At 36.9% G+C, this 22,100-nt stretch overlaps 3 protein-coding genes across 9 annotated transcripts in view; 2 read left to right on the top strand and 1 right to left on the bottom strand.

The window, feature by feature from the left end:
- The window catches only part of LOC140672659 (zinc finger protein castor homolog 1), a 144,803-nt gene extending 139,054 nt beyond the window's left edge, over nt 1-5,749 (top strand). For all 5 annotated transcript variants that reach the window (XM_072904991.1, XM_072904992.1, XM_072904988.1 and 2 more), the window contains one exon: nt 11-5,749. In XM_072904991.1, the coding sequence (XP_072761092.1) occupies nt 11-515 (505 nt within the window). In that variant the 3' untranslated portion in view covers nt 516-5,749. The remainder of the gene's footprint in view (nt 1-10) is intronic.
- Nucleotides 5,750-10,614: 4,865 nt separating this feature from the next.
- LOC140672805 (uncharacterized) lies at nt 10,615-14,089 on the top strand. 2 transcript variants are annotated; one of them, XM_072905237.1, is made up of 3 exons: nt 10,615-10,906; nt 12,249-12,434; nt 12,697-14,089. In XM_072905237.1, exons 2-3 carry the CDS (start codon nt 12,344-12,346, stop codon nt 13,257-13,259), a joined length of 654 nt encoding a protein of 217 aa, XP_072761338.1. In that variant the 5' UTR covers nt 10,615-10,906; nt 12,249-12,343; the 3' UTR covers nt 13,260-14,089. The 2 variants fall into 2 exon arrangements, with proteins under 2 accessions (XP_072761338.1, XP_072761339.1); XM_072905238.1 differs by lacking the exon at nt 10,615-10,906 and adding an exon at nt 12,007-12,138.
- A 19-nt stretch (nt 14,090-14,108) lies between these two features.
- Nucleotides 14,109-21,846, bottom strand: LOC140672802 (alkaline phosphatase). Of its 2 annotated transcripts, none has more exons than XM_072905230.1 (8): nt 21,758-21,846; nt 16,126-16,328; nt 15,805-15,997; nt 15,457-15,620; nt 14,993-15,340; nt 14,733-14,931; nt 14,438-14,659; nt 14,109-14,284 (listed from the first exon to the last, which is right to left on the bottom strand). In XM_072905230.1, the coding sequence occupies exons 2-8, from the start codon at nt 16,219-16,221 to the stop codon at nt 14,109-14,111; spliced, it is 1,398 nt and encodes a 465-aa protein (XP_072761331.1). In that variant the 5' UTR covers nt 16,222-16,328; nt 21,758-21,846. The 2 variants fall into 2 exon arrangements, with proteins under 2 accessions (XP_072761331.1, XP_072761330.1); XM_072905229.1 differs by lacking the exon at nt 21,758-21,846 and adding an exon at nt 16,777-21,713.
- Between the last annotated feature and the right edge of the window lie 254 nt (nt 21,847-22,100).

Genomic DNA, 22,100 nt, shown 5'->3' with positions numbered 1-22,100 from the left:
CCTGTTACAGATTCAGATTCAATGAGGACTGCAGGTACCCTCATTGCGGTTACAGAGAACATCAGACACATTTCCACTGCATGCGCCAAGACTGTGGCTACTCGTTCTGCGACAAAACTCGCTTCGTCCAACATACCGCGAGGCACGAGCGGCTAGATACCTTGATGGGCGGTGATTTCCAGCAATACCGAGCCAACGTGTCCTGCGGCAGGCCTCAGTGCGCGTACACGTCGTCCCTTGGTTCGATGCAAAACAAGGCGTCGCACTTTCACTGTCTCAAGTGTGACTTTGTTTGCACGGACACGAACAAGGTGGTTGCTCATCGACGGCAGCACGCCAAGCTGGACAGCATTGCGGCGGCGGGTTTCCAAAAATTTACTCCCAGTCAGCCCTGCGGGGCCGTGCAGTGTCAGCACTCGGGCAAGCAGACTCATTATCATTGCTTGCAGTGTCAATACGCGGTGTTGGGTCTAGCGCAGATGTCGGCACACAAGTACCGACACATGGACACTTAACGATCTCCCGTAAGAGTCCTGCAAGCGGCAGGATCGAATAAAGCATTACCTTGGTCCCTGTAGACATTCCTTAGAGAATGGCGCGGCCATCTTCCCCCGGTCTAGGTGGAAACAAATTGAGCGGAACCGGTATAGGGGGCTAGTCAACGACTTCGTTTCAACTCGATGCCCACCGTCGATAATTGTTTCGCGAGAGAAAGAGAGAGAGAGAGAGCGAGAGAGAGAAAGTCGCGGACGTACGCGAAATTCCGGACGAGATCCGTTAAAAAGACAAATTCCTAGTCCCTATAGACATTCCCCGAAAGATCACTCGAGTGCTTCGGTCCTTTTACGATCGAGCAATGTTCCTGCTAATACGGGCTGGTCAGTGGTAACCGGTAGGGGGCTAGTCAATTACGTTTATCTTCAGGATGCATACTGATACGTTCGAAACCTTCGAATCACAAACTACGTCCGATATCTGCGATAGTATGTCGAGTAAACGTTGAGGCGATTTGGTCTCTTCGTACTTAGGGTCTGAGAAGTGACGTGGACCGACGATGAAAAATCGGGAAACGATCATCGAACAGTCTTTTCAATCTTTAGGAACGCTTCCACTGAATATTAACAAGACGGTATATTGATAATATTGATATAGTCGAATCTCACAGAATATATTACTTTTTTTCGAATCCATGACTTTTGTGGCAACGAAAACGAAGGATGTGAGAACGTGGCGTAGCACCTAAGACAATAATACGAAGACAAGCCTATAAACGTAGCTTTAGCATGAAAAAAAGACAAACTATAATATTTAATAGAAGAAGAAAAAGAACACACACACACACACACACACACACACACAAGAACCTTGTACATTTTTCCCTTCGTTAGTATCATCTTGTGTACCCTCCGCGTGAATAGTCCTTACGACGATCTACATCATAGAATAATTTGGTGCATTGCATTCTATAAAACACAGGCGGAAACTGAAATAGTATAATAATAAGAAACAGCAACGCGATAATCCGATTGGGATGCGTTACGAGAGATTAACACGCATGACATTGGGAATAAAGAAACTGAGGGGAGGTTAACACTTTCTTATCGTCTAGATTGCAGAGTTAAAAAACGCCGGTTGCGTTTTATCGGCGTTATATTAGCATCCCTATTGCACAATTGATACGCGAGAAAATTCAATGATAGCTATAAATATGTATTTCTGTGATGTCAAATACTTTTTCTAATCTTTTTTATATTCATGGTGAGAGAGAGAGAGAGAGAGAGAGAGAGAGAGAGAGAGAGAGAGAGAGAGAGAGAGAGAGAGAATTTATGTCTTGCATGGAGTTTTCTGCCACAGTGGTTGTAAATTATTTATTTAATTTGAATCGGCATAATTTAAAGTTGACTGTGTGCAGTTGGCGATATATTGTAACGTTTAATATTTAAAACGTAATGGAATAAAAAAGTGACAGATTACACGAATTTACGGGCTGGATTACGTTCTGGAGGGTACGCGATGAATATTTACGAGCAGTATTGATAAATTGAGAGTTTAATTAGAAAGACTGCGAGCCGTGACGCAAGAATGGAAAATAGAATGAGACAGAGAGCGACGGTCGTTGAACGATCAAATTAAAAAAAAGAAAAAAAGAAAAAAAAAAGAGAGAGTCAAAAGATTGAAGACAAAAGTTATGTATGTACGCGAGAGAGGAAAAAAGTATATTTGAAATATATTCTAAAAAAAAAAAACGGCCGCTAATGACATGTGTTTAGCTGTCATCTACAGTAGAGTAATTTCGTGAAAAAATTGACCAATCACGGTTGAATTTGAGAAGAATAATTAACGTGATTGGTTAATTTCTTTACGGCTTACGGCTTTTTGTAGACAACGGCTAATGCAAAGCTGTTTTATTTATGTGTGTATAGTGTACATGTATATATTGTGAGATTGGTACGAGTCGTTGGAGGGAGGAACAGATACTTTTTTCGCGTACAATTCTGTTCATTTTTATTTGACGTGAAATTTCATTTCGCACGTTTTAATCTCGCCGTGTTACTCTCTCTGTCGCATCTTGGCTGTCTCCCATATTTTTAAATGACAAGAGCAAGACGAAATTATAATTTTATCAACCGAATTCTTTCATTTTTAACACGGAATATATTTCGTTTATTTGTATATTTATGTGACAGCAGAGGGAGATAATAATGCCGGATGAACGCGATAAGAAGTATCCGGAGAGTTTAACACGTATATTGTAGAGACGAGTAGACATGAACATATATTTTTTTGACAGATAATTAAATAGTAGTGAATGAAAAATTTTACACGACTGCTCGGCGAGGGACGGTAGCGCTAGGGTGCCTTTAGGACTTTTCCCGGACTCTTGTAGGACCGTGCCTTAGCGATTTAACGTGCAACAGATACACACAGCTACAGAAAGCTATTTGTTCAATGTGAAAGAAAAGACAAACCGACTCACACTATTAGATCTGTATCTTGTAGCTATGATCGAATTTCGGAGCAGTATTTTATCGAATTTTATCGCAGTTGCAGTGTTTAGAAAGAAATGGATTGATCGAAGACTGAAGCCTAATTTAAAGATAACACATCGATGATCCTGTAGTTCCTGGATTAAAAACTTTTGTAACTTACTTACATTAATCAACTGACCGGAAAACGATCGTAGATTTAGCAACTGGAAGACGTTAGTGCCTTAAAGATACGTCAACTAGATCAAGCACCGCAAAATTGTATAATCGCCAATGTTTACAGATGGTCATCGTTTTAAGACTTTTTTTTTTTTTTTTTTTTTTTTTTTTACGAAATATTTACGACTTGTTTTCAGAGGGAATTATTTTATTAGTTTGCTTTTTATATTAACTTGTACAATTTAAAACTTTCCTCAACAATATGTACAATATTTTGAAAGAATTTTTTTCAGTATCGTGGATCAGATGATCGAGAGAAACCGTTGATGTCGAGTCAGTTTTTACTTGCATTGTAATTAACATTTTCGGTAAAAGGTCGTGAGAAAGCCTCGCATTTTTGTATCAAGCATAGCAGAAATATTTATTCTATCGCGAAGAAACTCTTACAATTTTTAATGTCATCATAACTCGAATGTGTCTGGTTCCAATTAAGAGATATCGCTACAATTTTTTGTCTCTTTCGTTGTGTGGAATGATAATAGTTGTCGGTCCATATTTTAACTTATACCGTAGACATTGATCGACCATGAATTCAAAAAGATATCGTTTCGACAAACATATGCGTTTTTACTGTGTAAAGTTCACATTCCTCCCCCTCTCATCCCGACAAAGATGTGAATTATTTCTTAAACGGAGAAAATAACATATATCTCGCAGAAGATATCGCACATATCGAAAGTGTCATAATGAAAAGTCGTGCTTCATCGTTGAAAATGTATCCTGCCTCAGCAGAGGAGTATCAATTGTGTAACGGCAATAACTGTGAAGTAAACAATTATATAAGACGCTATATGTATAAAAATGAATATTATGAGTAATAACGAGAAAATTGTTTATTTTAATCAGACATATCTCATCCATATGACCCATTGTCATAAAGAAATATCGGCGAAAATTTTGAAGCAATAATACCAGCGACAATAGAATTTAATAAAAAGATTTATTAATTTTTTGTGAAAAAAAATCATATATATACTTGATCATCATGATTTTTCATTTTACAGTACTAATAAATACGTCAAGCAAGAAGGATCGATCGTACGGGCAGGTCCTTTAGAATCGAACCGATAAACTCGATATCCTAAAGCATGTTGCACGTGACATCACCGTGACGTCAATGTAACGTCAAATATTTTTATATGGATTTCAAATGAGGAAAATAAAAACTAATCGTCACGAAACGCCGGCTCGACATTTAAAATCCATATAAAATTTTTTATGTTACATCGACATAGCGATGACGTTATGTTTACACGCTGTCGATACTTTTCCTTAAATATTACAAATACAATAGTTTTCTTTAAATATTACAATAGTAACATTCTATAGCTAACAGTCGATAGTCATCGATCCTGTCCACGTCGACGGTGCAATTTAATGAAAAATCGCGAGGAGAGTTCATCGCTTTCTCGCGATATCGTGTATCGTATCGACGATATGTAACGCGATATTTATCGAGGCAAAAACCAACCCCGACGAAACAGAAGAAGAAAACGTGCAGACGAAGGTATCGTTCGCATCGGGAACGTGGAGAGGCTATAGAGTCCAGCCATTAAACGAGTGCCATAAAACTATAAAAGTCGAGTGCTAAAAAAGAAGTCGAATTACAATTTTACTATATTAAGTCGAAAGAGAGAGCGAGAGAGAAAGAGAGAGAGAGAGAGAGAGAGAGAGAGAAACACTTGCGCGGGATGATATGAAAAAGTGGGCATGTGGTCGACAGATAACCTGTATAATATTTATTTAGCATTTAGAATGTGCGTAAGAAAAAAAAAAGGAAGCGAACACAAAGTTCATCTACTTTTGAAGTGTAATTGCGAGAAATGGAATTCTGACCGAATGACAAAAGGAAAGAGAGGGAGAGCTGTCAACAACGAAATAAGTGTATACGCGGTGGCTGCCTTATAAATATATCTCGCGGAAGAAAACCCCTTCTCCTCCCCCTATTATATATAATATATATAATTTTTATATGAGGATTATTATATATATTAATATATAATATGAAATATATATACGGTGGTTATATCGTCCGAAAAAGAAAAAAAAAAAAAAGAAAACGGCGACGGAAGCAAAACGAGAGTGAAGCGAAGAAGTCGTAAACGAGTAGAGCGTATTATTATTTGAAGAAGCTAGAGAGATTCTATCGCGTATGGTCGTTAGTGCTAAAATAGCTGCTGTAATAAACTAAGAAAAAAGAAACTATTATATAATATTATCTATTATTAGATTATTATTATTATTATTATTAATGTTTAATTTTGTTCGTCAGGCCCGCCTTGCGGCTTTCGAACTTACAAGGCGAGCGTGCGGGCATTATACTGTGTATTATTCTCTATTATTATTATTATTATTTTTATTATTATTATTATTTGAAGGTTGGTCCATCAGGTCGGCCTTGTAACTTGTGAATTTACAAGACGGACATGTGGGCGTTATTATTATTATTATTATTATTATTAATATTATTATATTAATGACTATGGAACCACATTTTATGTAGCTGTGATTTTGCTTTCAAGAAGTAAAAATATTTATAGCAACTGAGATGAGACACATGTATCCTTGTATGTTTCCGCTCAGGCACTTCCTCTTTAATTTGCATTATCCTGTTATATCGCGTTGTTTTTTTTCTGCAATGTAATATAAGAGCTTAATTAGCAAAATAAAAGGATGTGGATAAAAAAATCGATCCTTTAACAACTCGACGGTTCTTATTCAATATTTTCGTGAGGTAACAAAGAATCTTATTTCACTTGACGTCGCATATTTGGATACGCATCAAAATTCCTGTCTTTACTAGAGAGCGGAGATTTTATTAATCGCATTAAACATTGATGCAATTTATTATATTCCGTATAAAAGTCACATAAAAATACTATTGAAAAATTACACAATTATATGCGATAAAGTATCGTAAATAAAATATATATAGCGTCCAAAAAAAGTAAACACCACAGATAGTTTCGATGGAATTTCAAATAATAGTTGACCTTTTCGTTATTATTTGTTTATTTAATTAGTCAAAATATTGTTGAGATAAAATGTGCATTTTTCACAAATGTAAGATAAATTTCGATGATTGTACGTCAAAGTTTTAACCGGTTTCGTAAAAGAAAACTAAAAGATCAAGGTTTAACAATGAGATAAAACGAGAACATTAAGATTTATGTATACTTTTTTTTACAAGTTTTTTCATTTTCTGTGCTATTTAAAATTTAAATAGATACATTTTAAAATTGATTTAAAAAATGAAAAAAACGTAGATCCTAAGTGATATAATAAATCATTGTACGCGTATAAAAACACGCACAATTTTATAGTAATTTATTATTCAACTGATTTTTAAAATTTTAAATTTTCAAGTCAATTTTTCAGATGTACGAGAATTCTAGTCACTATTTTTAATGAGAGGTAAAGTCATTAAGCTCCAAAATAATAAACTGCAAGTCTGAATTCAATATAACTTTATACTTTGCGCAACAAAGTAAGCTAAAGTTGTTTTTCCAATTTTCCAATTACGTTCATTGCAATGCGCTTTTCATTGGTAACACTATTTTGCTCTCTCATACCGACTATTAAAGTAAATTATACGTGAATTACAAAGTCTAAATTTAATGATAAAAAAATGATGATGAGATAAAAATAGATGGATCTATACTGACGAAAATTTGTTTATCAATTGTTAAATTATTATGATTAGCTTTTTAATCTATGATTATAATGATCTTCTGGTTATGATTTATGACACGATAATAATAAATGCTATTTGTCTCAGACTTTTCTGATAAACAAAACGTCCGTTATATCTCAACGAGCGAGGAACACACTGTGGCGAAAATATCAAATCGCATCGGTACAAGTGACGTTGATTTCGCGAAGCGTCGAATGTAATAATCGAGAGAGTTCGAAAGAGCGATAGAACAAGAAGATGGATATGTGTGGCTGGCATGTATCACAATCAGATATATTATGTGTCACGAGTCAAAAATTAATATAAATTTTACATAAAAATATAATATTAAACTATAAATGTGTTTGTGTAGAAAACAATTTAAGATTGACAATTTTGCTATAAAAATCTTTTTATAACAAGAATTACATTATCTATTTTTTATAACAATCAAAACAAAAAAAAACGAAATTGAAAGAAAAGGTAAAAAAAAGATTGATGGATCGCCATTGATGTTATAAATTTGTTTTTCTGATAATTTTATCTTTCTTCCTTTTTTAATAATTTTTTTTTCTTTGACATTGATACGAGTAAAACTTGTGATGCATGCTTCGATTTGCAATACTACAAAATTAGAAAAACATTTGTAAAATTGCGTCTTTTTGGAAAGATAAGTACATATACTTAAATACAAATTTAGAAAAATGCGATTCAACTAAGATATCCTGCCATGTGTTATGAAAACTTTCCTAAACACGTGATCGTTTCGTGTTGAAGATGAACGATCAATGGGAATGCACGTGGCATGAGCGTGAATTCATAGATTGCCCTTCTTATGACTTGTCATAGAAGAGAAGGGTCTAGAACCGTTTCGATCTTAAGTTATCGATACTCGATGTTTTATAAAAATTTGTCTCTCATCTCTCGTCAAATAATAATAATAAATCAAATAATAATAATTATTATTATTATTGTTATAAATTAAATCAAATTTTACGTCATAAAAATTTTGAATAAATCTACTACACAAACATTAAAGTATGAGAAAAATATGTAAGAGAAATCATGTTTAAAGTAATTTTTTCATTAAATAATTATTCAAGAAATAATTTTAAAAATTAAAGAAAAATAAAATTAATTAAAAATAATGTAGAAAACACGTAAAAATTAAATCAATAAAAGAAATTATTTAGAAAATTTATAAAGTAGATGCAAATTATGTATGCAATCTCTCGTCAGAATTATATAATTTTTTACTTTGATAAATATAATTTCAGGCACAAACTTGTTGTTTTGAATATACGAGCAGATAATGATTTTCAAAGTCGTTAAACAGATTACGATTATGTTATTGGATAATTACGATTATGTTATTTTTGTAGCCAAAACTTAGCGTCGACCTTGCTTAGAATTACGTCATTTCTCCCTCCTGATTATCACTAAAGTTATTATCACTAGCTAAATATTCTGTCTCACGTGCTGAGCACGATGGGCAGATAACGAACCACGACAAATTCAATGTCTGGTATATACTCATAAATTCTAACATGGACTATGGACATAAGTGGAAGCAATTGCGATGCGCAGAAAGCGCATGGCCGTTTAGCTTCTGCGTTGTGATCGGTAGCACACAGAATTCCGGGGAGAGGTGACGAAAAGGAGGAAGATTACAGAAATAGAGCGGCGAGAAGTGGAAGGAAAATTATTGCAAAAGACAACCGGGCGTCGATGAAGAGCCCATATTCATCAGCGCACACCAAAGGAATTTATTTTTATATAATTGTTATATGTATATGGAATTTAACAGAGACCGTTTGTAATTTTTTTCACTCGTGAATGACCAAGATAATTCAAAACATCGAAGAGTCTCTTCAAGGAAATTGCAATATTTTAATAAATAATAAAATTTCTCTTTATATACATTTTCGATAATTTATTTTTTCAAAATAAAATACAAAAAAATAAACAATCAGTTTTTTTTTTTTTTGACAATTTATCAGAGGGATTTTTGCAATTCTTTTTAAAGATCTCTCGATGTTTTGAACAGTCTCGCAAGGGCGAATGCTTTCAGAACAGGGAATACACGTGTTTTCGGCATCTGTGATGATGAGTAAGGTGTGTATACTTTCTGAAGACAGATTGACTCGTTGAGCGTCAACAGATTAAAAAATCTATTCGATTATAGAACTCATTTGGCATTGAAAAATATTTTGTTACGAAGCGGATACGACAAGGTGTATGTACAATTCGAGATGGTTTCTGCAAAACACGGATAAATCGACCGATCAATTTACAAACAAATCCAGATGTGTTTATTATTTTCTTTTTTTTTTTTTTTTTTTTTTTAATTAAGTAGACACAACAGTGTTAAGATTATTTTCAGAGAATCGTTAACACAATTTCAAGAAGGGGAATAAATTAGAGGACAATCACTCTTATCAGATATATCGGTAACTTTCCGCCGATGTCGCCTCGCGAGCAAATGATTCGAGGATTGAATTATTACAACAAAATATATCTGTATTTAAATAAGATATCGTTAACACTTAACATTGTTGTGTCTACTGTGGAACGACCTGAATCTCGTCGTCGAACAGTCACGGGAGAACACGCAATGCGTCACGTACGATGCGTGTCGAGAGACCTTGAAAAAAGCGAGGTCAATGAAATGACACGTAATTTTTTCATGTGAAATCAATATGTACGCACTCGATTTTTTTTTTCTCTACGAAATCAATGTCTGCGCATCTATCAATTTACCAACAAAATTCCACTTAATTAATTCCTTATTAATAACGATATCATTATCAAATATCGTCTACGGTGGAGAACTTTCATCGTCTGGTCACACAGATTTCACGTGCATCAATAAGCGTCGATCCTGATGAAAGAGTCTTTTATAGATTTCCAAAGTCTTCGAACCCGCTGCAACGAATGCACTTTTTATTTTTATTTCGCAGCAGAATTCCTTCCACCTGCCTTTCTGCTGACTTCAATATTCGTATTACATAAGGAAGGTGAAATGATGGGTAAAAGCAAAGATTATTATCATTCATAGAGTGGCTTCACACAATGTATATTTGTGCGTTTCAACTATTTTTAAACTGATTTTTCAGCTCGTTATGACGCAACATTTCGTGAGACACAAATTGATCTTTATTATTATTTAAATGTAATCTTTTCAGGACCAGAAAGATTTCATTTTACTGTTGTTAAAGGTCAGATTTACAAATATATTTACTTTGCATATGAAATAAATCAAGATTCCAAGAAAATAATGACATTTTTGCGCAACTGTTGGGCATCTGTTAAAACAAGCGATTACTTGGGAAATAACGATAACTTTAGTAGGTAACAATAAATTCATAGAGTCAAAAAATCATCAGTTTCATCAATGATTTTACATTGCGTAGTGAAAGGAGAATCCTCTATTTCCGCGGTATAATTCCATCAAAAATTCCATTGCGGGCATTATAATCATAAAGCAAGGGTACGAGAGGCCGCGTACGTGCCAGAAGACTCGTTTGCGTGATCGTGGATGCATTTCCTCGCGTCGACGACCCTTTTTTTTCTCCTTCCCCATTATTTACAGGAAAATTATATCTTGACCATCGCAGCTCGGCGATGACGCCTGGCCAATCTGGCGTTAGTTCCGACGGAAGTCGCCGTCCGGATTGGCTCGGCGGATTCACGTCGTGGCCGTGGGTTCGGAGGTCGGTGGAGGTGGACAGAAGCGGTTCGTAGTTGCCAGCCGACACGACCCGAGCCGGCTTAGTAGCTGAACGAGCATCGAGAAGCAAGTACACTCTACCCAGCATCAGCATTCGAGTTTACTTCCAGCCGGCTGTTGAATTATTGATCGCAAACGGTCGTTGAAGAGGCGAGGCGAAGAATGGGCATATTTCGCGAGTTTCCCATAGTCTTCAATCTTTACAAGAAGTATAGTTAGTCATCGAACGGTCGCACGAGATAGGTGAACCTTTCTGTGGCTGGGCTCCCTTCATCACTCACAGCTGTAAACACTGAGGTGAGCGCTCTGTTGCGTGAGTCGCATGCGTTTCGAAAACGAAATTTCTCAGAGAGACCCTGATTTGCATTTTCGCTCTATAACTTTCAATCATTCCCTCTGGTCATTTGTAATAGACTCGATTGAAATGTCAAGCTGGCTATTGCGGATGTTTACAACACATATCACGGATTCTTTAATCAATAGTAAGCATTGTATACAAAACTTAGAACACGTATTTACCTGATATATATATATATATATATATATATATATATATATATATATATATATATATATCAGGTAAATACGTGTTCTAAGCGTGATTATTATTCGAAAAGTTACAAGCTCTGAAAATAAATTATTTGACATCAGCTTTCAATTTATTCTTTTTATTCAGGTGATATATCGCAACTAATTTAGTATGTATAATTTATTTGCATTTTAATAATTACGCATAATTTATCTGTCATTTAAAAACAGTATTGCTTTTACACGTGTACTACCGTATAACTGAATTCTGATTTTTCTATAAATAATTTATGTAGAAAAAAATTGCGACGTAAAAAGTTTATTTATGCTTTATTTTAGCTTATGATACTGCTAATCGCACTTTGCCAGCGAACGATGAGTCACTTCTGGAATCGTTTAAGTTTGAATTTGTTTTACAAAATATACAAATACGAGATTGCAACACGGCACGTTGATCGATAACTTTCTATTTTAAAAAAAAGTTTTGGCCAACGATGGGAAAATAAAAACATCTTTTAATTCGCGATAAAATATTTTAACGTGTGTTAACTAATCTACACATTAATTTATATTTCGGAATAAATAAAATATCTATAATCTTTTAAAATTTTAATTAATGAATTTTAAAATGTATTTATTTGACGTAAAATTAAAAAAAAAAAAAAAAACAATTGTCATAGGTTATATATTGCAGACGTTTTTTTAGGATGTTTTAATTAAATATATTTTAAAACCAGTTTGTGTAAGTCAAACATACATAGTTCCCAGACAAAAAAAATTCGTAATCGAACAAACTGTGCTTTGAATAATACTGAGCTACGCGAAATTTTTGTGACCGATGAATTAATCTCGGGTCGACAGGGCTATCGAAGCGTCATTTTTTTTTTTTTTTATTACACTACGCAACTTCGACATGAACGAAAAATCTTTCAGTGTTGAGCGAAACTCTCATTGATCGTCTTCGTCGAGAATTCGCGTTCTCGTCAATCAAAAACAAATCGGTAATCATCTGTATTTTCCATTATACATTAGCTTGGTGTATTTGTAATTGTGCAGAAAAATCCTTTAGTACTCTTAAATTGATTATTACTAATCATTTATATTTTTCCAGGTAATTAATCATTGACCGCATTTCCTGGAGGAAGATTTTTTCGAGGATTGTTCTGTGATTACGAAGCAAACGTTCTCTTTGAAAATCGTGCGAAAATGTCGCAGATTATGTCGGGAATCATGGAAAAAAAGGATGCTCTAAAAAGGAAACCGACTCTGGCCAGACGAGTGTCCGATATGTTTAAGGGTAAATAAACAAGATAAAACTTTACGCTTGTCATTTCATTTTCGTTAGTTCTGGCTCTTTCTACATCAGCGTGTTGAAACACGCCCGTTATTAAACAATTATGAATAGCGTCAATTGTTCTCTAAACTGAAGATATATCTGACCAACTAATAATATCTCGGCGAGCTTATCGCCAGCGCTAATGATAGCAAAAATGCATAACGTGGCTGATTATAAACATCTCTTTCTCTTTCTCTTTCCCTCTCTCTCTCTCTCTCTCCAGATGGAAACTACAGCGGCCCGCCGATGTTGTTCCGACACGCATCGATGCAGAAGATCCGCCATTGCTGCCAGAATCTCAACTTACTGCCGTATCTCCTCTATTCCTTCGACAACTCCAAGTCGCATCCGGTTGCGCTCAAGGTACACGTGAGTCTCAGTCGTTTCCTCCGGGAGATCACCATCAGTCTTCTCGTCGCGTACGAGAATCTACGTCAGCTGCTGGCCCTGCGCAAAATTCACGCCGTCGAGGAACCAGTCAACAAGGCGGGAACCAAGGTCGAATCTACCGACGAGTTCACCAAACTCGCCACCAGCTTTGGCGGATTCGAGAAACCGAAACGCAAGCCGCATCCTCTTTACCTGATCGCGGCCATGTACCTGGTGCCGTTACTTCTGGGCTTCCAGATGCTGGTCCTGTGCGGCCTGACTATAATCGGCAAGTACACCCCGGGCTTCATCTTCTTGATAGCCGCGCTGCTCTTTCTCGGCGGCATCGCCCTCAAGGTGTTATTACACGAGGCCGCGCTGCACGTCAACAAGTGCGAGAGGAAAAAAGTGCAGTGATCCGACATATAGTCTCATCTAAAGACAGTTGAGGAACTGACAGAGAAAAACCTCGAGTTTCGTCTGCGTGTTTGACGAACGTTTGCATTTTTTTAATTATGTGTAAGATCATATGTTGACGAAACCCCTTCTGACAACCCGTCTTCTATTTATCTTTTTAACGTAACTCTTTAAGGTTGCCCTGTTTTTTTTTTTTTTTTTTTTTTTTTTTACGCAATGTTCAATCATCGATTTCTTTATATGTTACTCCCTTTCTTCTTTTTTATACCTTATTGACGCCCATTAAATAGGATTCGTTAAGAAGACATCCTTGACAAGCTCAAGTACAAGTATATTACTTAACTGCAATAACGTGTTTTAAGTGGAAGCATAATCTTATAATCTCATTCTCAAACGAAATCTTGGAGGACCACTTGCACTCTTAGATTTTTCATCAGAATTTTTCGTGAGCATTGCAAGTAGTACCTTTATATCCTTTGCAGCATAAGACTGAGAATTGTTTTTAACGTACATATTTGTAAATAATAAAACGTGCGAGTGAGAATGTATACGGTGGATTTGAAAAAGTTGCTCAAGCAAAGAATATGACGAAGCAGGTTTATATAGCAACTCGCCCATTGAAAGGTAGTCTGATCTGTGATGGAGTGGAGTACAAGTGATATATCTCGCGGGCACTTGCAATACCACTTAATTACGCGCGATAAGAATTATTATTTTTATTATGTAAATTCGATTCGTCGAAGAGTGCTCACATACTCGGCGCGCGTGTGTGTGACTGTACACTTATATATCGTTTCCTACTGAAAAATAAAACTGATAATATGCCTTTATTAGTATATTTGCACAGATTTATTTATATGCGATTAAAACCGAGATTAGACTGCCGCATAAAATTACTACATTTAGAAAGCGAATCTGCGATATCGTGCCGTTGCTGAAATATTCACCGACATTCGCCGCATACGCGATCACGTGCGCCACGTAATTCTGCTCGTGCACGCTGTGAAAAAGATGTGCATGCGGGCCTGCAAAAAAACATTTTTTTTTTAATTTTAAAAATACGAATTATTTTTAAAATTTTATAATTTTACAATTCCGAGTCTCGACGAACTTTGTAAAAATGAAGCGATTTAACCGCGCTCTTATATTTCATAATATCCAATTGGACGATGATATACCTATAGCGTACACAGCCACGTCTCCACCGCCATGGTAAGCTTCATCCGATATGATCGTGGCTTGTTGGCTGTAAGTAAAGTCGCTGGTGTTGAATTCAGAGGGATCGATCCTCACTGGCTGGCCGTCCTTGTCCACCGTATAAGCAACGTTGTTTGGCCCGCCCGTGCTGTAGGACAACTTTGTGTACGGTATTCCGTCGTGTCTAGATTTCTGGGCGATCCCTAAAATAATTTCTCGCGTGAGAAAAAAAGGGGAGGATTTTCCCCGGAATTTCTCCGCATTTCTCGATCTTACCCAGGACGGACGAACCGCGAGGGCTGTATCCGTTGAAGTTCATCGAGTGCGTGTGATCGCTGGTGACTATGACGAGGGTGTCGTCGGTGTCGATCATACCGAGGGTGGCGTTAACGGCATCCGAGAACCGGACAGTTTCCAGTAGAGCTTGAGCGGCGTGGCCGCGATGATGAGCAAAGTCGATCATCCCGCCCTCGACCTGAAGGAAACAATCGCGCGATCGTATTTCGATTTCGCTAAACTCGTGAGCGTGCGATTACCATTAAAAAATATCCCTGCTTGGACTTTTGCAAAATTCGTAATGCCGTCACTGTCATCTCTTCCAGGCTCGGTTGTCCCTTCGGACCTTGTTCGCGTTTCCAGTCCATCTCGATGTGGCCGTTGGCGAAGATACCGAGTAAATAATCCACGTTATTGATATCGAGCGAGGACAATTCCTCGTTGTTTTGAACGACGCTGTAAGCTAAATTTCTGCTGGCCTTGTCTCGCTTCCACTCGTCGATGAGATCACGACCGTCTTGCCTGTAGCAAGCCCAGGTGTCTATCGGGTCGAATTCGCTCGCGCTCACGTTGGACTTCATCACCTGTCTACCACCGCCCATAATCACCTGTAAAAGTTCAATGTTAAATGTGACGACAATGTCAGATGACAGATGACAGATGACAGATGTTACGTCAAATCCGTCCCATATAATATCATCGCTATGAGTAATTTTTTGTTTACTCGAATGCTTCTCCCGGGCTCGTTCTCTACTAACTGTCTGGCGATGTCTTTGCAGCCAGCAGCGTTCTTGGGCATTTTGGACTCGCATTCCCACCTACGATTCGCGCAGTGCGCGTAAAGCGGTGCCGGAGTCGCGTGAGTCACCCTGGTAGTCGTCACAAAGCCTGGAGTCAATTATATTATTTTTCACAAATTATAAAATTATTCAATCATTGTTTAAAAAAAAAAAAACATATAAATTGTAGCTTCTACTTTTACTTGAAAATGTTTTAAAAGAATTGTCAACTATATAGGACAGTTTTACATAACGTCAGACTTTGTGACGCAAAAGTCGCAATCGGATCCGACCTGTTGCTTTATCGGCTGCCTGAGCCCACGCCAGGAACGAGTCCACGTGATAATTTGTGTTCAAACTCGCCCGGCAATCTCCCAACTGCACATTGGCGTCCACCCCAACCACCTCGTAATTCGTTTTGACTCCTCCGAAGAGAGCGGTGGCGGTAGATGCCGAGTCCGGGACTTGTCTGTCCGCGTTGTAGGTCTGCGTTACCAGCAAAAGATATATATATATATATATTCGAAGAAACAGAGGAGAAAAGATTTTTACATGAAAAACATGAGATTAATTTAGATACGAATCACGTCTAATGAAAATCACTCATTGACGACCTTCAGTATCCCGATATGGGGAAAATGTTCCCATGCGAGTCGACTGGTCTCGCTGTCACGATAAATTCTGCTAACTGTTATGGTATCCGGACTCATGCCATCGCCGACAAAAAGAATGACATTTTTCGCTTTATTCGTGTTCCAATGATACGAAAGAGATTCTTCTAGTTCTTTGTTGGCCAGCCGGCGCCAATGTTGACTGTCTGCGTCAGAAAGGAGAAAATGTGTTATTTGACTTTATTATTTGACAGTTATCATTTGTACAAACACATAATAAAGTAAAGAAATTAACACATTGGGAAATAAATTTGATATTTTTACAAGTGTGAGAAGAAAAAAAGATTGACTTATATTAAGAGTTTAGTCTCGTCAACAAGGAACAGAAATATTCATTATTATTGATCTTATCATTTTAAAATATTTATTTTATTTAATTTTTTTAATTTATATATCGATTATCACTTTAAAAGTTGCCTATATGTATACCACTTGGAAACCAAGATTAATCATATATATATGCTTAAAAATAGACATTGTTGATTACATATCATAAAGTTTTAATGAACTATGTGGATCTTGTAATCTCGTGACGATTATAATTATGATATCTTGACACTTGAGGTAAAAGTTTTTACATTTCTGATGACTGACCTTCTATCGCTGCGATATTCAGGATTTTCACAAAATAAATGTACACGATAAAATGGAAGTGGATACAACTCTTCATTTTTTTTTTTTTTTCTATCATTAACTTTGACACTCTGACTGAGAAATGTAATAAAACTTGGAAAATGCGTACATGTTTTGATATAAAGGACGTTGGGATACGTCCTCTGCTGGGACATAATATGAATCCCAATGACAAAAGTCATCTCAAATGGTAACAGCAGATTTCTTGTATACGAAATGATGTAATGTATAAAGCAGAACATCGAGCGGTAGGTTCATATCTTTCATACAATTCAGATTGACGTACGGTAATTCAGCATTCATAAGACGAGTGTACTGCTTGCTAACAATTACGTTGCACTTGAGAAGAGATAAAGGGATGCAAATGAGAAAAATAATTTCAATTCAGCTAACATTGATCGTAACGTTTTATTTGATTTCTTGTTTATATCTATTATCTTCTTCTTACAGATCGCAACATATCGCGTAATATAATCTCTTATAAGTTTCGTTTTTTTTCTTTTCCCTTTGTCTGTTTAGTCTTTGAACAAAACTACTAAAAATAGACTCGATAAAATCAACCGCTCAAGCCATTTTTTTTTTTTTAAATATCTCTCGTCTTACATTTGTCAAGCGCGAGTCGATAAGATCCGAGATGCAGTCGAAGATATATTGTATACATTCGAGAAGAGGAAAGAGGGGACACACACGTCCTCCTCTGAAAATTTCTAAGAAGCTCGCAGTAGATGAACCGAAGAAAATGCTACTCGTCCTCTAGCTGTTAGCGCTTATATCCGCTACGATATATAAACATTCCGTTACTAATATTAGTATTTCGCGTATTTCGACGCGCTTGGAATACGACGAGTGTCAATCGAACAACAACCGAGGAGTGTGTGAGATTGCCATGAATTTATTTCTACGTTACTTCCGCAAATTTTGATTTTTTTTTTCTTTTTTTTACACAACTACTGCTCCTTGATTTTGCTCGTGACAGTCTCTCAGATCGTACGATGAGTTTCTTGATTTCGAGAAAAAAATGGAAATTAGGAAGAGAAACGAAAGCTTTCTCGCAACAGAAAAGGCAATATTTAGCTTCGTCTATAGCTCGTTTTCCGGCTAAAAGCAAAGGTCCTCGATATTTTCTGTAAAAGATAGAAAAATGCGCGGGATTTTTTCACTCCAAGTTGTTACGAACGCGACAATTGCGTCTCATCCTTTGTACAGGATAAGGATCGATTTATCGGCCTAATATAAACTTGTCTACAAAGTCTGCCTTATATAATATAAAGTACGATAAAGTCGTTCTCGTTACGTCTAATCGTGATATACGCCTATCGTATTATCATACAGACGAGACGCGATCGTCCCTCTTCGTTCGCACGCTTTTGTCCTCTCCTTAGCTCGAATATTATTGCCAACGAGATTACGCTATCCTTGCATTTTTTTTATGTCCGCCCCTCCATTATTAATCTTCAATCATCGTAATCAGATCCTTAACTATCGTGAAGAGGCACAATTTTTCCTTAATAAATATTACATTCTTTCCTAGACAAATGAAGAGATGTTTTTTATTGCATTAACGTATGCAGGATGCAATTTGATTTTTGTAGATTAAGAAGGCTCTCTCTCTCTCTCTCTCTCTCTCTCTCTCTCTCTCTCGCACGATAGTTGTATGTCTTCCAGATTCCAAATTGCGATAGTTGAAGATAGCGAGGATTAATCTCGCGAGTTGAAGAGATTCAAACCCTCGCTCTTGTTCGGATGCGATCTCGTCGCTGACGTAGGCATTTCTTGTTGACTTTGAGAAATCGAATTCGAATTTCTCGGCCATCTCTCGTCGCCAGTATCGCGAGCTTAACGTCGTGATGTGCACGATGCGTGCTCGATAAAATTGACTTGACGGTGGCGGAGGATGGCCTCGCACTTTTTTGCCGCACTCCCGGGATCCGAGAAAGTCTCGCACTAGTGTATTTATACATATGTATATGAGCCCGAAAAAATGTCCTACATCCTAGATGCTCGATATGACGATGATGATCCTCGATATCTCGCTTTCCAAAAATCTTTCTGTATATATATATATATATATATATATATATATATATATATATATATATATTTTACGCTCCAAATCGCCGAAAATTTGTCCACGATCTTGAGAATTCAAATTTAATTTTTCTCGTTGCAATTTTTTACATATTTTTTTCCGACTCTTCAAAATGTTTAGAAATCAATCGAGGATCCACATTAATCGTATTTATTTATTTATTTTTTTCTTTTTGATTATTGAATATGCCGCACGTGTCGGGCTCGTCATAGTTGCTGGGATCGATGCAATGAGTATAATAATTGACGGTTAACGGTACACGCTAATTAGCAGCATTGTCGAATTAACCTCATTGTGATTGTATCGTTTAATCACCTTATTCCGTACACACGCTGGTGAAGAGAGTTGGCAATTGGGTCATCTTAGAACAGAGCAATGAGGTTTAAACGAGAACGCTAATTAAAATTCACTAATTACTACTGATATGTGATCGCTTTTTTTTTTTTTTTTTTTTAGTATACACTTGGAGTCCAATTCTTTTCGAACGCTTCCGCATTCATTTTAGTTTTTTCTTGGTAACACTGATTCCTACTTTCATTGTCTCTACTTGATTTCTACATCGTCGAACCATACCGTGAATTTCTAAGAATGGGATATTTGAAATTTTCAACCTTGTCTCGTATCTGAATTTTTAAATAAACATTACCTTGTGTCTCTTTCACTGTTACATAATTTTAATTACACTTAATATCACACTTTTAGGACCTAAAAATTCGTACAAAGGTATGGCTCGCTCGGCTTCTACGAGATTCTACCGTATTTCTTTTTCCGTTGTAGCTTCTTAAAACACCGTCCAATATTTGATTATCTTTCATTTGTATTAAAACTGCGCATCGAGCTCGATCCCACAGAGCGAATGAACCAAAGGACAAGAAATGACATTTGAGAGACTTTCTCACCCCTCCCCGCTACCGTAACGTGACAGCTTATGGCTGCCGAAAGATTTCACGCTCGCTTGCGCTTTCTTCCGGTTACAAAAGAAGTATTGTCATTATTATCAAACCGTCATCGCGCTATTAAATGCATCGCTGAAAATAACATTAAATTTCCTGCCGACGAAATTATCGCCGTCATCTAGCTGATAGGGTATTCGCTTCAAACTACCTTCCTACTCACTCATCCTTTTGATATCGAGACTTGCGCAAGTTATTCTTGACGTGTAGACTTTGTAAAAAAATTGCTTTTGATTTTTGGCTGCTTTACGGGAGACTCGCGAGGCAATAGATAATCAAGATTAGGGGTAAAATTTAAGGTCGAAAACTTTTGCGTATCATGTGTGTGTGTGTGTGTGTGTGTGTGTCGATGACACAGGGGTTTTCGTCGTTAAAGCTATCAGCACGTATATAACTGTGTCATGTAACTTGCGTTCTTAAAATTCTGTACGAGGAATCTAATGAACGTTGTTAGAGCATAGCAATTTCATAATAATTGCTTAATTCGTTTAGGTAATAATTGCTCGTGAATTGTCGAGCGAGGAAAAAGGGTCGAACCGAGGGTGATCGATAACAAGAGTTTCCTATGAGCCTACGAATTTTTTTTTTTTTTTTCACGAACAGTAACGAGACACGCGCTGCGTTTCAAAAATTTTTTCTGCTCTCTGTGTCTATTTTTTATATATAATTATATATATTATATATATATATTTATAAATGTGTGTATATTGTACTATATAAGACTATCTCGTTATTAGGTATATATCCTCTCTCGCACATTTTAACAAATCAATCTTATTAGGCTACCCTCGTACGCGACTTGTACGACTTTGCTGGCGGCACAAAAGTCCTTCGCGTCTCTTCGCTTGTGAAATTCTGAAGGTGTATTTACAATATTATACGACAGATGATGGGGGAATATTTGATTGTGGAGTGCAAAGTGGAAAGCGAAAAAAAATGCTTGCGATTCCCTTTTTTTTTTTTTCTTTTCGATCCAATGACAAAATTTCGGGGAAAAAGAGGCTATAAATTTTCTTTCGAACAAAATCAGATTAATGTATTTTTCACATACTATTTCAAAAGTATGTATATCAATTCACACACGTAAATTTTTCCTACAGAGTCACTGCATTAAAATTGGAGAAAAATTTGATTTATATTTTGCAAGCACTTTGTCCTCCGCGCGATTCTCTAAATTGTTTCGATGAGGTGGTGCAAATAAAAAAATCGAGAGTGTTTTCCTTTTTCCCTTCTAATTTCGTAGTCGACGACTGGTCTAAATTGACTGGAGGAACGGGATTATCGATTATCTCGAATTGGCGATAGGCGATTAAACGTCGCGGCGAAGATGTTGGTCGCGCAAGCGAATCAACTGGGAATCGAATGTACGATGATTTTTTATAATCGAGATCACGTCTGCGCGACGTCTTTATTAAATCTAAGATTTTTCTGTCGACCGTTGAGAACCGAATGAAAATCTCATGGCAGATTTTGGTAGAATATGATTCAAGTAAGTTTCAAATATGAGGGAATGATTCGAAAAAAAAAAAAATCGACCGGAGTAAGATGTATAATAATAATACAGGATTGAAAATAATTCGCTTGAATTCTAAAATTGTGGCGCTATATTCGAGTTTTTTTTCCTATCGATAATAGTATTAGTCCGCGATAACTCGATATGACAGGTTACTAAGTTTGGCCGCTTCTAGATTTTTTTTTAGGTATACACTTCTCTCTTCTTCACCACCTTCTCTCTCTCTCTCTCTCTCTCTCTCTCTCGCGAGCCTACGAGATGACGAGTAATTCGGGACGAGTTACGGACTGTTCGAGACAATTCCTCGCCGACAGTTGTCAAGATCCCCCCCCCCCCCTCCCCCATTCAAGCAACGAACAAGCCGAATGAATATACCGAATGACCTACCTCGGATTTATTAATACTGACATGATCTCCATGTAATCGTGCCGAGTGTTCGCTTGTCGGAGAACCGCTTTCGCGCTAGGCCATATTCATTAGTTGATAGCTGGCTGCTGGAATTTTCAAGAGACGACGTAGACTCCTTTACGAAGAGGAGCGCCACTTAACGTTTGCAATTACATGGCGAACATCCGCGACCCATCCCGTGGTACATTCTATCGATCCTCCGCAAATATACGGGATACCGGGAAGTCGCCCGTTATTCGTCGAGGACTCTTCAGGTACGCCCGTACGTCGCAAGGATCGATCTCTCATCTCGAGATTTCTGCGCGCGATCAATCGGAGAACA

The sequence above is a fragment of the Anoplolepis gracilipes genome, chromosome 13 (assembly GCF_047496725.1).
Source record: "Anoplolepis gracilipes chromosome 13, ASM4749672v1, whole genome shotgun sequence".
NCBI classification, from domain to species: domain Eukaryota; kingdom Metazoa; phylum Arthropoda; class Insecta; order Hymenoptera; family Formicidae; genus Anoplolepis; species Anoplolepis gracilipes.
This window is presented reverse-complemented; position numbering and strand designations above follow the sequence as displayed.

Coding starts and splice junctions, on each gene's coding strand:
- LOC140672805 (XM_072905237.1), top strand. CDS start 12,344: ATGTCGCAGATTATGTCGGGAATCATGGAAAAAAAGGATGCTCTAAAA. Junction 12,435..12,696: donor AGTGTCCGATATGTTTAAGG/GTAAATAAACAA, acceptor CTCTCTCTCCAG/ATGGAAACTACAGCGGCCCG.
- LOC140672802 (XM_072905229.1), bottom strand. CDS start 16,873: ATGATAGAAAAAAAAAAAAAAATGAAGAGTTGTATCCACTTCCATTTT. Junction 16,329..16,776: donor GAATATCGCAGCGATAGAAG/GTCAGTCATCAG, acceptor TTTCTGACGCAG/ACAGTCAACATTGGCGCCGG. Junction 15,621..15,804: donor GGCAGCCGATAAAGCAACAG/GTCGGATCCGAT, acceptor AATTGACTCCAG/GCTTTGTGACGACTACCAGG.